Below are 17,344 nucleotides of genomic sequence, written 5' to 3' on the forward strand. Positions count from 1 at the left end.
CCGAGTACTGATTAAAGGCGTGCGCCGCCGCCACCACCACCCCATATACATTTATTGAACCTCTACACAGTGTTCTTTCTTTGCTGTTTTCTTTGAGACAGGGTCTCACTTTGTAGACCAGGCTGGCCTTGAACTCTCAGTGATCCCTCTGCCTCAACCTTCTGAATTCGGGAAGTACAGGCCTATGCCACCGCGTCCGGCTAGTGTTTTTCGACAGGACATCCACCCTCATAATAATGTTGCAGTGCAAGGCTAATGTCTACGTTAACTTGCGGTGGGGGGGACGACCTCATATTTCTCCAACAGGTTTTGGCTACAGTAAAAAACGTAGGTAAGCCAGGACATGTCCACACCCCAAAGGACATAATATGGTACTAAAAGTCTGGAAAGTCCACGGTTTTGGCAACTCTATTATCTCTTAGCAAATGACCTTTGGTCCCCTGAACCTTAGTGCCAACCGGCTATCCCAGCGTGGGAAGAGGCAGCCAGCAACAAGGATCCTGCAATGCTCACAGGCGCCGGCGGGGGCCTCACAGCGAGGACTTCAAGTCCCAGCATGCAATGCAAACACCGACGAGCCCGTGCGCGCCGACGTCTAACTCCTTGCGCCCTGTTTGGTGGCCGGGGTCGGCTGTTCGAAGGGGGTGCTTACTCGTTTTTCCCTCCCCCCCCCCCCCCCCTACCCGGCAGCTGTGCCTTTTATTAGGCGTTCTGACTCCCATCTGGGATCCATCTGGCCGGTCCGGGGGTCCAAGATGGACAAAGTCTGTGCGGTGTTTGGAGGCTCCCGGGGGATCGGCAGGGCTGTAGCTCAGCTCATGGCACAGAAGGGCTACCGTCTGGCGATCGTCGCCAGAAACCTGCAAGTGGCCCAAGCCACGGCCGGCGAGCTCGGCGGTAGGTACCGGAAGACGTGCCCCCGCCGCGCGGCCGCGGTGCCCGCCGTCGAGCCTGAGTCCTCCGGCCCCCCGGGTCCCCCTGGCCCTGTATGTAGATCAGTCTGTGAACCGGATCGCTCGTGACCCACGACCAAGTCCTCAGTGGGGCTGTCACCCCACGGCCAGGACTGACATGGAGAGCCGTCCTTGCTCCGGCCTCTGGTAGGAGAGAACCGGACGCGATCTGACCGAAAGGAGTGAAGTCAGGAAGGTCAGGCTTCCCCGGGTAGAAACGGCTAGCTTGTATTTTGCCGTGGGCTCTCCTTGCCCTATGCGAAGGCACACAACAGTATGTCAAAAGAGAAACTCTTTAAGTAGCAAGCCAGTTGCTAGATCAGGGCTGCTTTCCCCAAGCTGATCAAACACTTTTAATAAGTTACTAATTTGTTTTGCCAGATCCTTTAAATTGCATTCCAATACCAGCCCCCCCAGCCCCCCCACCCCCCGATTGTTAATAACGGATTAGTCATTGAATTGCAAGTTTAAGTCTCGATGATTGTGAGAAGACAACACGGAAGGCAGTGTGGTTATTAGAATGGAGAAACAAATATATGTCACTGTCGGAAAAGCATTGGGTCTTAGAGATCTGAGGGTGTATCGGGTGTCTGCTATATTTATTTACTTATATGGAAGCAGTCTTGATATGTAACTCAGACTGGCTTTGAACTCGTGATTCTTGTGCCTCATTTGCCCCACTGCTGAGATTACCCTTCCTGTGCTGTGCCAGTGACATCTGTAGTACAAAGCACGCTTTGAACCTGCGTGTGATGTCTACCTCCAGCCTACTTTCTCCGACACTGGGCCTCACTGTGCAGCCTAGGCTCCCCTTGGATCCAGATCGGGCCTCTGCCTCCTCGGTGCTGGGAACACAGGGGAGCACCATGTGGGATCTGTACAACCTGGGTGTGAACACAAGGTGTGACTCCAGCCCCCAGTCAGCCCTGCCTTCAGTTTGCCAGAAAACTGATACTCCACGGTGCTCTGTGGTGCTCACACCTGTTCTGTGGCTCTCCAACGTACTGTTGTTTCAACTTGGCTACACAGTGAGGTTGAGGGCATGTGAATTAACATGGTAGCTTGTTAAATAGAGAATTACTTTCCTTTGAAGTATAATGGCTTGTGTGTGGTGATAGAGGCCAAACTCAGAGCTCTACTAAGCCACCTCCCCTGCCCATGTTGGCCACACAAGCTTACGGTTGCCCAATTTCCTGTGTCAATGCTGGGCATGCAGGCATGTGCTAGTGACCATGCCCAGATTTTATTGCAGGTTTTAAAATTGATTTTTTTTTTCTTTTAACTTAGGTGGGTGGGTACGTATGTGCCATGGTGAACACGTAGAAGTCAGGGGACAGCCTGCTCTCTCCTGCCACCATGTGAATCCGAAGGGTTTAGTCCAGATCATCAGCCTTAGTGGAAAGTACCCTCACCCAGTGAACCATCTTGCTGGCCCCGACTGTTTTTATTTTTAAACGTTCTAAGCTTATTCCTTCCTAAGGATCTGAGGTCTTACCTACCCAGGATAGCCTTCAACTTGTGAATCCAGCAAGCCCTGGCATGGTGGATAGCCTGGTACCACTACGCCTAGCCAGAAAATGTCCAAGTTCCAGTTAGTTTTCTGTGATATCGTATTTCATGTGCCCACTGTAATCTCAGGCTGAGTTTTGAGGCTAGCCTCAGCAGCACAGTAAGAAGACCTTGTCTCAGAGCAAAAACAAACACAAGAAGGAGGAAACAAAACCTCACTATTTCTTCTTCACTCCTGCCCACTCTGTCCCTTTCATTAGATGGTCCATGAGGACAGGAACCCATGACATGCGGTCATCTCCAGGCTCAACACCGGCTTGCCTTATAGTCTAATCATATAGCAAATACATTCAAAATTCCAGTTCAGATTTGTAGGCAATTCTGATTTCACTTTGTCTTGTAGGAAACCACTTGGCATTTAGCTGTGATGTCGCTAAAGAACAGGATGTTCAAAGTACATTTGAAGAGATGGAGAAGCATTTAGGTCCAGTAAATTTCTTGGTAAATGCAGCTGGTGTTAACAGGTTGGTCAAAGATGAAGGTACATTTCTTACATCTTTTTAAAAGAGATTTTTCTTAATCGGTCCATGTCTTCTTATTTTTCCATTGCCGTGACGAAATACCATGACCGAGGCAATGTATAAAGTGTTGAACTGAGGAATGGTTTCAGAGTGCTGGAGTCAGGTTGGTGGAGTAAAGTCATGGTAGCAGCAACAGCCGCAAACTCATCGTGACCTCCATATAGGAGGGGAGATGGGGCACAGTGGGAACAGGCCAGAGATGGGGCACAGTGGGAACGGGCCAGAGATGGGGCACAGTGGGAATGAACGGGCCAGTCTTTTGAAACCTCAAAGCCCACTCCCAGTGACATACCTCCTCCAACAAGGCCACACTCCCTAATCCTTCCCAAACTCGGTCCCAAAGTGGGGACCAAGCACTCAAATCTATGAGCCTACGGGGACCATTCTCATTCAAACCCCCCGTAATTAGTACGGGGTAATGTATTAGGCTGTTTTCACTTCTAGTTGAAAAGACATGCTTTGAAAATTGTCAATCCATACATTCTTTTATTAAAAAGATTAGGTGCATGCATGTGTGCCTGCATGTTAGTATGTACACACGTGTGTCGGTTCCCACAGAGACTAAAAGAGCCATGGAGCTGGAGATGCAGGCCGCTGTGAGCTACTTGATATGGGTGCTGGGAACTGACCTCGGGTCCTCTGTAAGATAAGTATGTGTTCTCAATCACCGAGCCTTATTCTTCTATGTTGAGATAAATGTCCGGTTGGATCAGTCCTAACATACCATCACCAGCACGTGGCCCAGCATGCCAGAAGACCCCCTTAGTCTTTTCTCATAGGAAACCAGTGTTCTGAGTTCCATTGGTCATCATGAGCTTACCCCTAATGTAGTATATAGAATGATAAATGTAATAATAATAGGGTAGGAGGCTGCCATTTTTTTTAAAAGCGGAGTTTAGGGAACAGTATTTAGATTCACAGTCTCATTAAACAAGGCAAAACTGGCAGTAGCTTAGGCCATTTGGTTGCTTGATCCTGTGTTTAGCCACTGGCAGCATTTGCCACTCCAGTGGAGAGGCAGAGAATCTTGCCACCATGTGGTTTCTCTCTGGCTCATCAATAGCTACTTTAGTGGTTTTAAAGTCAAGTTCAAAGTGGGACGGCCCAGCACTTAGCTAGAAAGCATGGCTTATACTGTATTTTAAATTGGAATTGTACATATGTTTTGACTTGATTTTTAAAAAGATTTGCTTTTGCCACTTTATTTATTTATTTATTTATTTATTTATTTATTTATTTATTTAGGCTTTTCGAGACAAGGTTTCTCTGTGTAGCTTTGCACCTTTCCTGGAACTCACTTGCGCCTTTCCTGGAACTCACAGAGATCCGCCTGGCTCTGCCTCCTGAGTGCTGAGATTAAAGGCGTGCGCCACCACCGCCCGGCGCTTTTGCCACTTTAAAATTTTGTGTGTGTATATGCGTGCATGCGTATGTGTGTGCATGTGTGTCTGAGAATGTGCATACGAGTGCAGTTGCCTGCAGAGTCCCGAAGTGAATGTTGAGTACCTTGGAGCTGGAGTTTCAGGTGGTTGTGAGCCTCCTGACATGGGTGCTGGGAACGGTTGGAACTCTTAACTCTGAGCCGGTTCCCTAACACCCCCCCCCCCCATATGTATGCTTTGATATACTTGTTGATGTTCCTACTGTTTCTGTCCTGTAGAGATGCTCTTTTCGTAAGAACAAGAACCGAAGATATGGTGTCTCAGCTTCACACTAACCTCTTGGGCTCCATGCTGACCTGCAAAGCTGCCATGAGGACGATGATTCAGCAGGGTGGCTCTATCGTTAATGTAGGTGAGTTCCCACCCTCGTGGCTTGATTGTGTTATCTTATGTTATATTATTTATATTGCATATAAAAATCAGAGTACTTAGTCCACTGACTTATTTCATCAACAGTGAAATTGGGATCCCTTTGTTATCTGTGGGGAAAGTATTTAACTGCTCAGTGAAGGAGACACAACTCACAGATGCACATCCCCACAGGAGTCAGTGGGCGTTAAATGACTGACTCGCCAAGTATTAAAAACGACAGTAGACACCATGTGATAAGTGACGTCTAGATTCAGTGTTCCGAGACTGTATGGGATGGGAGAGGCCACAGCTGCACACGTCTAGTAGACTTGCTGTATATGAATGCCATACCAATTTTGTCAGCAGCTTCAATTTTCAAGAGAAATCAGGCATCTCCTTTTCTTTTCTTTTCTTTTGTCAAACCTATAATGACAGTAATAGCCAAAGGGCCAGATAATGTACTGTGAGATTGTGTTTCCTAGAAATGACCAGGATGCTACATGCATGATACCTCAACAATATGACTGCCTAAGCAAGAATGGATGGTGATATATCAGTAGATGTCTTGGTTAGGAGTTTTATTGCTGTGAGGAGACACTATGAGCATGGCAACTCTTACAAGGAAAACATTTAATTGAGGTGACGGCTTACACTTTCAGAGGTTCAGTATATTATCATCATGGCAGGCAGACATGGTGTTGGAGAAGGTGCTGAGAATTCTTTTTTTTTTTTTAAAAGATTTATTTATTTATTATGTACACAGAAGAGGATGCCAGATGCTCATTACAGATGGTTGTGAGCCACCATGTGGGTGCTGGGAATTGAACTCAGGACCTCTGAAAGAGCAGTTGGTGCTCTTAACCTCTAAGCCATCTCTCCCGCCCCAAGAATTCTTATATCTTTACTCACGGGCAACAGGAAGTGGTCTGTCTTATTGGGCATGGCTTGAGCATATGAGACCTCAAAGCCCGCCTCCACAGTGACACACTTCCTCCAACAAGGCCATACCTACTCTTATAAGTCTGTACCTCCTAATGGTGCCACTCCCTTTGGGGGCCATTTTCTTTCAGACCACCACAGTAGACATTGCTAAGACAAAAGGGGGAAATCTCAAGGGGTCCTACCCCTAAACAAAGAGCTACAGGAAACTAAGGCCTGCTGAGAACAGGAGAAATAGCCTTCCCCAGGGATGAGCCATCCAATTGGTCGTCCAATACCAAGTGGTCAGGCCTGATACCATTACATTCAAGCAACACTAAAAAGACTCAGCAGGTTGTTTTTATGCATCTATATATAAGTAACAATAATAATAAAGAGAAAAAGAGTCTTAATTTGAGAGATTGTGAGGGGACAAATGAGAGGGCTGGAAGAAGGAGGTAGAAAATGATGTCATTATATTTTATCTTTAAAAATTGCAAAGATATCCAATCTAATTTTTCAAATTAAAAAGAAACCTTGTAGACATGGAGGCTACGTAATAATTATTTACAGCAATTGCATGGATCACGGATCTGTCTAGTGTCAAGATTTAAGGAAGATTAAATAAACCTCAGCTTTTCAGAGTGGAGGGAAGCAGCCTTTAGTTTGTTGGAGCCACGAGAAGAGGCAGGATCCGTGCCTGAAGAGTGGAGAGTGCAGAGTAACATGGGATTTAATTTCAGTTTAGAATTTGAAAATTGTAGCAGACCGTCTGCTTTTTATTTTTAAGTGACAAGCAATACCTTGAACAGCTGCAGAAGAGTTACTGTGCTTGTTAAAGCTCTGTCCCAGGAGGAATTGGGGACCTGTGGCCTTCTGACCTAGCCACTTCAGATTTGGGGTTCTTAAGACCCGCCACACAGACCCGAGATTGTGCCTGGATATCACAGGGCATATTTGTTAAAATACCTGTATTTTAGATAAGTTTCAGAAACGTAAGTCCCCAAATCTTAGTATGTTGCTAAGACTGGTGTATTTATAATAAGTGGACATACTTATTCTATAGAAAAGTACCACAGAAAAGGCTGAACTTGTAGATTGGTTGCTCTTCAGAAGTCATGACTTTGACCAAATGAAAACGGAGTGTGGTCTGATTGCTAGTTACGAAGCTTCCCATTGGACCATTCTGCCATGCCTGGATCGTGGCTTTTGTCTTTCTTTCTCCCCCACACCCCTTTTCCTGCTCACCCTTCTCCTTCACCTGATGGCTTGTCCTTCTTCCTGTGCCGCACAGTCCTCTTCCTGTCTTAACTGAGGGCCCACATTTGGTGATGTGCCACGTGACAAGTCAGTTGGTGAAGGACAGATACATGACAGTTGTTCTGTAGCTTATTTTTACTATTTTTACTGTTCTTCTTCATGCTTAGATACACATGTGCCTGTCCTTGTTTGCCGATCTGTGCATTCATGTTACATAGGTTTGTAGCTTGGGCACAGTGGGAAATACCATATAGTGCAGAGGAAGTGGGCTATAACAGCTTGCTTTATGTAAGCACGCTCTGGGGTGCTTGCACCCCTGTGAACCCACCTTACAGTGTATTTCTTGGGGCAAGTTACTGTCATAAAGCAATAGTTTACTGTCTAATAGAAGTAAACATTTTAACATTGGGCTTCTTGATTATAATAAAAAAGGAGAATATTCTCTTTTTCTAAAGTAATTTCAATTTTTTTTTTTTTTGTGTGTGTGTGTCTTAGGTTCCTGTTCAATTTTTATATTGTAAGCACAGGCCAGTGGTGCAGAAAATTACTTCCCTACTTCTGTTTTGCGAGCATGCATTTGCATAAATTGATATTTGAATTATAAATTATTCTTACATATTTATTAGACAAGGTCACTGAGTAATGTTTATTAGCAAGTACAAGGTAAATATAAACAAAAGTAGCAACATTGCACTGTTAGGAAGTTTGTATGGCTGATTATGATTGACAGTAGTTGAAATGTACTGGACTCATTCTTGCAGGTGAACGGGAATACTCGTTCATATCTACAATAGAATCATAAAATGAATCAGCCTTCATTTTACATCTTCTGGCTCTATCTTACTTCTGCCTGTGCTTGTTACTTTGCTGCTGCTGTGATAAAACACCATGACCAAGAATACTTATAAAAGAGAGAGTCTATTTTGGCTTATGGTCCCTTGCGGACACCATGATGTCCATCATGGTGGCGAGGCAGGAGGCAGGCATGGTGGGAGAAGCAGGAAGCTGAGAGGTGACAGACAGCCTCTCAACCCCAAGCATGAAGTAGAGAGAGAACTGGGAGCAGGGTGAAGCGATCTACTCCTAAAGCTCACCCCTCCCCCATGACACACTTCCAGCAAGGCCACACCTCCGAAAACTCCCCAAACAGCGACACCACCTGGGGGCCGGGTGTTCAGCTGTCTGAGCCTAGGGGGACTTTTCTCATTCATACAATCACATTGTCAGTCCCAGCATTCCTGTCTGACCTCTTCCAGTCTTTCACATACATGACAAATCATGTAAGCCTCTTCCCTGTTCCTAGGGGTTTTACATCTTTTTCTCTCCGTTTCTGTTTGCTGTGTGTGTCTGGATCCGGTTGAACCCTTTAAATGCTACTCCTTAAAGGACAATACTTAGAGGTACTCATGTTAGCAAAGAGTGGAGGAAGGTGGGTTTCCCTTTCTGGTTTGTTGACTGTACATTATATGAATTTTCAAATAACAAGCCCATTGGCTCACACTTACTCCATTTCTTCTTTCCGCGCAGGGAGTATCATTGGTTTCAAAGGCAACGTGGGCCAGTCGGCATACAGTGCCAGTAAAGGAGGGCTCATTGGGTTTTCACGCTCCCTTGCTAAGGAGGTCGCGCGGAAGAAAATCAGAGTCAATGTGGTTGCGCCAGGTCAGTGAAGACTTCGTACAATAACCATACTATGGTTTTGTGGCATAAAGAAAGGCCATTTGTTTGCCCATTAATTGGTAAATTGCTAGTCATTAATTGACATTTGGATAGTGTCTCTCTAAAATCACTGTAGAAAGAAATAATGGACTAGTGGCTAAAGAACTTTTCTTGGACCTCATGTTTTACATCAAAGTCTTTACTTTTAAATTTTGCCCAAGCTAGGGAATACATTACGGTCAGAGAACCTTGGAGGTCATCTTGTGTTTCCAGCCGGGGTCTTCACCATGCCCTCTAGTACTGAGGTTGTAGGCTTGCTCTACCACACCTGGCTTATTCCAGCCATACCGACATTTTAGAAGATTGTGACCAGGGGTTCAACGTAATTTACCGAAAGCTACCTGGCCATTTCATGGAAAGCTGAAAGAATAGTGTCCCCAAGGTTTCCTTTAGAATCGTAACATTTATGTCGTTTACTCCTTCTGCTACTGTCTCTTCTCTAAATGATCTGGGATTCTCTAGTTTCTTACTTGTTTACGTATTTATTTCCTTATCCCCCTTTTTTCCACTTGTATATTGTTTGCCATTTGCTAATAAAAAGATGCCATAATTCAGATCTGTGTCTCACTGCTAAGCCACACCTAGATACGGTCTTTATTTCCTGTAATTTTAAATACTTAAGAATTAATCACCTGTGTAAAGTTTGCTCTTTGGAGTGACTGGCCGTTTGTAGGCGAGTGCACTGCTGTGGACCTCTGCCACCTTTCCTTTTTAACGCCCTCCTGGCTCCAGCTGGGACCTGAGAGTTGATGCTCACATCCAGCTGGCAGGTGTTTTTCAGGATGTTCTGTGAACCTGCTTACTGCGTAACATACCTTCATCCCAGCTCACTGTTTGGTCTCAGACTAGCTAAGTTGAGACATTCCAAATCCATGAGCACTAAGGAAGTTATTACAGCTCAGATGTCCGATTTTTGAAGGGAAAAGGGAAAGGTCCACCAAACAAAAGCTTTCCTTGTAATTCCATGTCATTGTTGTTGGCCTGGCTCTCTGCTTCTGTATGCTCTGTGCAGGCTGTCACGGTCGGTGTTGGCTCAGCCAGCCATCCGCATCTACAGGGTGGTTGATTTGTGGTGGGAATGGCTCGCACTTGCCCTTTCTCTTTGGGGGGTTGCAGTGGTATGAATAATGAGGAGTTAATTCCATTTTTTGGTGATGTAAAAGCCGACTAGCTGAGAGGAAGGCCCTTCTTTCCAATTCACAGACTCATGCAGCAGATGTCCTGGGGTGTCTTCCTCTGTACTAGGTTCAGGGGTAATAAAAATGAATGAGATATTTCTGCTGCAAGATGCAGAATACAGTTGGGAAGACATAAACGAACAAATCACTGCGATGTCAAGTGCTGGAGGTAGAATGGTGATGGGTACCACACTAGGGAGATGCTGAAGGATGTCTGTTGTGGATTAGTTGTCAAGGCAATGGGATGAACGCTGGGATCCAGCTTGTATACAGGGGAGGAGTTTTAAAGGTGTTATGCAAGTGCCGTGGAGTCTTTTGTAAAGATCTTATTTTTCCAGGGCAATCATTGGGGCTAAAAAAATCTACATGGCCACTTAGTAGAGTGGCCTTTGTAATATTATAGTGTGTGTGTGTGTGTGTGTGTGTGTGTGTGTGTGTGTGTGTATAAAATGTTACATAGTACAGATTGAAATGACAAGATTAAATCAATTCTATAGGTTATTTATTGACTTGATTTTGATATTAAGATATATCAGCTTCTTCACGAGATCCTTAAACAGAGCTAACAAACGTGCACTTATGATGTACTTACCCATGTACTCCCAGGTGGAAGCCAGTCAATCGCTTCTCCACTATATTTACTGAACATGAAGCTTGCTGTTTAAGCTTAGCGAGATCCTGTGATCTGTTTGTCTTCCCTGGGTCTGCCATGCATGGCTTTGGTGTGGGTCCCGGGTGTCCAGACTGCGGGTCTTATGCTAGTACCTAAGCCGTTCTTCACTGACCCATCTTCCCAGCCCTCAGGCCTCTGGTTTGTTCATTTTTATGTCTCATTTTCTTTATTAACTTCAGGTGGAGGTTCCAATTAGTAGGAAAACAGTTGAAAAGCAAATTGTAGGAGGAAAACCTGGGAACAAGGTAAATAATGAGTTAGACTGTCATTCTGTCCTAAATCCTTGACTTTTCTTTAAAGATCTTGTTTGTTTTTTTTTTTTTTTAAGATTTATTTATTTATTATGTGTACAGAAGAGGGCACCAGATCTCATTACAGATGGTTGTGAGCCACCATATGGTTGCTGGGAATTGAACTCGGGACCTCTGGAAGAGCAGTCGGTGCTCTTAACCTCTGAGCCATCTCTCCAGCCCCAGATCTTGTTCTTTAAAGTACTTGCTAAGCTTTGGTATTTACTACTTGGCTTATAAAGTAAAGTTGTCATCATAGATGAATCTCAATAATTGGAAATCGATGAATATGAGAAGTAATAGTTGATAGGTTGACTATAGTCAATTACTAGTCAAAATGAATCAATGACATGTACCTTCTTCAGATATTATAAATACAAATTCTCACTGGACAAGAACTACATGCTTGCTTTTAGGAGTCAGAGTATCCCAGACTCTAAAGAGTTCATATTTTAAAAGTGGGCTTTGGGGTGTGGCCTAGTTGCCCTGAGTTTGATCCCCAGACACCACTTCTCACCCCCATACTGGGTGTGTGATTGTATATCCAGTAGTGAAGTGTAGTGTCTTGGTTCTGAGCTGCTCGATTGCATGTCCTTTCACTTACCGTTTCTTGGTCTAAGGGATGGTGGCTTTGTAGCCAGTTGGAAATCTCTAAGTGTCCAGGGAAGTAATGCAGCAGCATCCTCTGTTGGAGAGTGGCACCTACTGGTAGTTTATAGTTTTTATAGCCATTTAAGTCTTGGCAAATGCAGGGATAGCAAAAGTAGGCGAGCAGAGCAACCTTCCCAGAGCTTTACAAGTAGGAATGATGTGGGGAGTGTCTTTTGGGGGCTGAGGAAAGAAAGGAAACAGCATAATGATAGGTGTGTGGGATGTTTGGGGACCACTAATGTCTCCTCTCAGCTCGGTGATAGATGGGGTGGGGTACCTAAGAGATAACTGATATGTAGTGCTTTGGCCTGTGAATGTGTTTCTAAGGGAGACATGGTTCATGAGCATTGGCATACGATAACATTGACATTTGGTACAGCCCAAGTGATTTGTCTTAGGAGATTAGCTTAACATTTCTTATTTAATTTCCAGTGAACTTGAGCAGACAGATGAGGTCTGAAAGGCTGCAGAGAGGGCAGGTCAGAGTAACTACTGTGTGTGGTACTCTAATGGTGGATAACATGACAACGACATATGTTGAAGCCTATCTATACACTACAGGGTGACCCTCAAGGATTCCGCGGACTTTACCTAGTAACGTGTCTGTACTGTTCATTAGCTGTAGCACGTAACCACACTAAGGTGAGATATTGACCATGGCAGAAATGGAGGGAGGAAGGGGTGAGGGCAGTGAGATCAGCACAGGAGCCTTTGTTCCATAGTTCTGTACACCTAAAATGCAGTCAAATAAAGTACCAATTAAAAAGACCCCACGGATGAAAGAGAAGGATCTGTAGGGATGTATGTTCATTTTCTCGTTAGACATGATCCAAGAGGAAAAACTAGTGTGTCGGGGCAAATTCTCCCCTTCCTTAAAAACCAAAACAGAACATTTGTGGTTCATGCCACGTGTGCACGTGCTGCGGCACACTCGCGGAGGCCAGGGGACATCACGGCTCTGCCCTCTCCATCACTGGGTCTGGGGACTGAACTCGGGTCGTCAGGTTTTTGCAGCAAGCGCCTTTATCCACTGAACCGTCTAACCGGCCCCTTCCCTTCCCTCCACACCCACTTCAGTGTTAGGTTTTACAGTTTAGTGATGGCCAACAGCTCTCTGTGAGATAGCCACTGCTAGTATGCGTCCACAGCTCTGGAGAGGGGCTGCGGAGGGTCCCTCTGACAACTGATATCCTTGTTTTCCGAGTTGGAGCTGTGGAGGAGACTCCTTTTAGGTAGTAGATGGCCACACACCTATTTGTGTGTAAGAAATTCTGTAAGAAACGAGGGCTCTTTTTTTCTCAGTTTCCTAACCTTCCAGTCATGAAGACTTCTTATTCAAAAGCCAGCCATGCACGGCCAGAAGGAATCCTCAGGGACTCGCCATCTTGTGTCTGCTTGTTCTTTTTGTGATACATGGACAGCCCTGTGTCGCTTAGTGCGCAGCCTCCTTCGCTCACAGCTTTACAGTGTGGCAGAGCAGGGGACAGAATCCTGATTCACGAACCCGAATCCAGTGGTCTCCTCACCACAGCAAACACCACCGGAGCCAGTGGGAAGTCGGCCTGAAAGTCACTAGCCTGTACTGACAAGAGTGTTCATAAGCCATGGCTACTGTGGTTTCCTGTGGCTTGTTTTTGTTTGTTTTTTAGATTAAAACACATCTTTTTCGGCTGAGTTTATGGAGTTAATGTGAAACACTTTATGCCGATTTTGTTTGAATTTTTTTAGAAGGTGTATTTATTATTTTAAGTACGAGTGCTCTATCTGCATGTACGCCTTTATGCCAGAAGAGGGCATCAGGTCCCACTATAGATGGTTGTGCACCACCGTGTGGTTGCTGGGAATCGAACTCAGGACCTCTAGAAGACCAGCCAGTGCTCTTAACCACTGGGCCGTCTCTCCAGCCCAATTTTGTTAGAATTTTAAAGAGTAAAAGACAGTTGTATCATGAATTTTTTGAGAAGATAACGGATTTTTCTCTTTTCATTTAAAAAATTTTGAGATTATACGTGAATACTGTATATCATTCCCACCCTTCCTTCTCCCCCTGCTACCCCTTCTGTTTCTCCCAACTCCTTCTCATACTCATGATCTCCTCTTCAGTTATTATTGGTACATAGATACATGTGTTATGCACGTGTAACAGTCTGCTCCTTCCTCTTAGTGTGGCTTGGATGTGTATGGATTTAGGGCTGACTCCTTGGGATTAGATAGCCTATTGGGGACTCAGCCTTGGAGGAGACTGTTTCTCCTTTTCTCAGCAGCCATGCATTGGCTGTGGCTCTTATCTCGGGGTCAGGCCTTGTGGGGTCCCCCCCTCCCAACCCCCATACTGCTGTGTCAGCTGGAATTGTCACTGGGCAGGTCTTGTTTAGGTGACCGCATTGTTGAGACTTCATGAGGTCAGCTTCCCTGTCACATGCAGAAAAAAACAATTTCATAGCACACCTCCTGCTCTGCCATCTTAAGACCTTCCCACCCATTTCTGCAATGTCCCCCGAGCCTTAGGTTAGGGATTGTAACACAAAGTTGTCAGCACTAACATTAGCCATTTTATTTCACTCAACTTTTATAGTCTGAGGTGATTATAGGGTTCATTTTCTCTGGGGCATCCTCGAAAAGAAGTGGGATAGCACACAGCATTGGATCTCATCAGACTCACAGGTTCTTAAGAGAATTGGATTCTGCTGGATTATGGCTCCTCGCGGAAGAACTAAGCTTCGTGTTTAGGCCAGGTGTGGTGGCACGCTCCTTTAGTTCCAGCGTGCGGGAGGCAGAAGCAGGTGGGTCTCTGAGTTTGAGACAAGCCTCGATGACGTAGGGGAGTCCCAGACAGCGAGGGCTACGTGGTGAGGCCCTGTCTCAAAACAGCAGGTCTGCTCAGGAGTTGAAGGTCCACAGAGGCTGTCTGTCTTTATCCTTTTCTTCTCACCCCCTGTGTTTAAGATGAAAGGAAATGTTGCTGACTTTTCAAATAAACGCGCTGAGGTTTTATTGTAGAGGGGTTTGTGTTTCACAGTATATTCTCACAGGCAAACTCAAGTAGTACAACATTAGTTTTGTTATTTCTGGCCCTCAGTATAGACCATCTGTAACTCATAATGTTCATATTTTTTCAATAATTTTATCTGAGTGCAAAGATTATGTATATCTGTGTGGACAGCTTAAAAAGCAAAGTACAAAGAGAATCATCATCTGGTGTATAATTCTGGTAACTACTGTCACTCTGGTGTCCAGTGATAATCAGATGATAATGTTAGCATTTTGGCATGTGTATTTCACCTTGTTTTCAGTAGTGATGTAATGGATTCAAACATAACCTTCTAAGATTACAGATGTGAAATCTCCATTTCTGTCATTAATACCAACATTATTTTATGCTGCCATGTATCAGGTCTTAACCCGTTCCTTGTTGAAAGATCTTTCAATTTATTTCCAGATGTCATGAGTAACTTCTCACTGTCTCAGATTTTATGGTAGGAAAAAAAAAATCTACAACTATTTCTCACAGGACTTTAAAGAAAAGATTTAAGTTTTCATAAGTGAAAGCCCAAAGTAAACTTAATTATATAGTATTAGATAATAAACTAGCAGATGAATCCAGTGTTTAGCTCGCACTTATCAAACATCATTTGTAAATGATAATATAATTTAACTTATAAATGATTGAGTTTAACATAAGCCAATTTGAAAACTTTTTATGGTGTGTGTAGGTGAACTTTCATTTCCTATGGCTTGTCTGACATTGAGTATTCTTTTGTCACCTTGGACTATAAACTTTCCCAGACCTGCTGCTCTCTAGGTTACTGTTTGCATTTTAAAAAACAAAACAAAACAAAACCTAGTGACAGAAGCTGGGCATGGTGGCATAGGCCTTCAGTCCTAGCTCTCGAAAGGCAGAGGCCGGTGGATTTATGTGAGTTTTAAGTTAGCCTGGTCTACCTGGGGAGACCATGTCTCAAACAATTTTTTTAGTATTAATTAGTAGACAAGATATTATGTGGTGACATTTTACTAGTGATATATATTTGTCTCTATAATCTTGTAGGAATTTCTTAAATCAGTGGTTCTCAACCTTTCTAATGCTGTGACCCTTTTTAATACAGTTCCTCATGTTGTGGTGACCCCCCACCATGAAATTATTTCATTGCTACTTCATAACTGTAATTTTGCTACTGTTATGAATTATAATGTAAATATCTGATATACGGGATATTTGATATGTGACCCCTGTGATAAGGTCATTGAACCCCCAAAGGGTCAAGACCCAAAGGTTTAGAACTACTGTCTTAAACCTATAGATGATCCTGGTATATGTGTGCATACATATTTTCATTGTGAATTATTGAATATATATTGAATTTCACTCTGCAGAACTTGCTCTTTGTATACTCTATAGCGTGTATACCAATATGGAGTTAAAAATTTCATCTTTTGTGTATATTTTTTTATCAGAATTAGATATGACCATAAGAGTTTTTCTTATGGGGACTTTGGAATCCTGGGCTATCCTCTCATCAATTATCTTGGTTTAGTAAGTGGAATGGATTAATTCTTATTAGGATTGCAAAATTTGTTCATGGGACCATCTTTGTGATGCCCTCTCTCAATGCTATTTCTCACTTTCTCCCCCATCTGTGTGAAAATCACTTCTCTAGTGTTTTATTTATAGCGTTATAGGAGGATTCACCAGACTTTATTACATTACAACTGGGCATGCAGCAATTGCCTCCTTTCTCGTAGATTATAGTCATCCAAAGAATGCACTGTTTAATTTATGTTTGTATCTGCCTACTACATTCCACAGCGCTACCTTTATGTTTGCCAAGAGCTGAGTCATGGACTTGGGAGTCAGGCATTTTTGTGTTCAATAAAGATTCACTGAGTTAAAGTGAATAAAATTGTACACTTAATTAATTGCTAACAATATTCAGTATTTCCTAATAGTGTTTATTAATAATGTCCCATTCTCAGAAGCAAACTCTCCTTATAAAAGATGAACAACCGTCTTTAGTGTCTATACTTTAACTGACTGAACATTTCTCTCTCAGGATTCATTCACACGGACATGACAAAGCACTTGAAAGAAGACTATTTAAAGAAAAACATCCCTCTTGGGCGCTTTGGAGACGCTCTTGAAGTGGCGCATGCGGTTGTCTTTCTTTTGGAGTCGCCGTACATCACAGGACATGTTCTGATTGTGGATGGAGGATTGCAACTCACCGTCTGATTAGAGATGACTCCGTGCTGATGGCTGGTGACTGGGGTCACGTGCACATTTTTCTATTAATTAGGCTATCATAGCTCTATGGGTGACATTTGTTACTAAAAATGGTTCTATCTTTGTATGAACATGTTTCAAAACAACAATGTGTGACCGGTTGTAATCTAAAAGGTATGAATCCTCTATCTTTAGAGGCCATAGCAATTTTAGCACATAGACATTTTGTAAGAGATATGCACCAGTATTTGTATTTTTGCCTTGAAAATAGAAAATTCTGTTGTCTGATTGTGATATAGTTTAAGTGTATCAAGCTGGACTTTTAAGACACAGACTGTGCTGTTGCTAAAATAAGAGTATTTGCAGAAGATTGAGATCAATTTTTTTTTTGTCAGTTACTTTTTGTTGCTGTGGTGAAACAGCATAACCAAAAGCAGCTTAGAGGGGAAAAGGGTCTCTTGATGCTTTTGGTTCCAGAGGGATGGAATCCATCATGGCAGGGCGATCAGGGAAAGCATGGTAGTAGGAACCGGAAGCTAGGTGCTCACATTTCATCCATACACAGGAAGCACAGAGAGGGAACAGGAAGTGGAGCCAG

At 43.8% G+C, this 17,344-nt stretch overlaps 1 protein-coding gene across 1 annotated transcript; it reads left to right on the top strand.

Annotated features, from left to right (window-relative positions):
* The first annotated feature begins 692 nt into the window (after positions 1-692).
* Cbr4 (carbonyl reductase 4) lies at positions 693-17,044 on the top strand. The gene is made up of 5 exons (XM_059244719.1): positions 693-897; positions 2,866-2,986; positions 4,704-4,837; positions 8,542-8,676; positions 16,577-17,044. Exons 1-5 carry the CDS (start codon positions 756-758, stop codon positions 16,753-16,755), a joined length of 711 nt encoding a protein of 236 aa, XP_059100702.1. The 5' UTR covers positions 693-755; the 3' UTR covers positions 16,756-17,044.
* The last annotated feature ends 300 nt before the right edge of the window (positions 17,045-17,344 follow it).

The sequence above is a fragment of the Peromyscus eremicus genome, chromosome 17 (assembly GCF_949786415.1).
Source record: "Peromyscus eremicus chromosome 17, PerEre_H2_v1, whole genome shotgun sequence".
Lineage (NCBI taxonomy): Eukaryota > Metazoa > Chordata > Mammalia > Rodentia > Cricetidae > Peromyscus > Peromyscus eremicus.

Coding starts and splice junctions, on each gene's coding strand:
- Cbr4 (XM_059244719.1), top strand. CDS start 756: ATGGACAAAGTCTGTGCGGTGTTTGGAGGCTCCCGGGGGATCGGCAGG. Junction 898..2,865: donor CACGGCCGGCGAGCTCGGCG/GTAGGTACCGGA, acceptor TTTGTCTTGTAG/GAAACCACTTGGCATTTAGC. Junction 2,987..4,703: donor AATGCAGCTGGTGTTAACAG/GTTGGTCAAAGA, acceptor TCTGTCCTGTAG/AGATGCTCTTTTCGTAAGAA.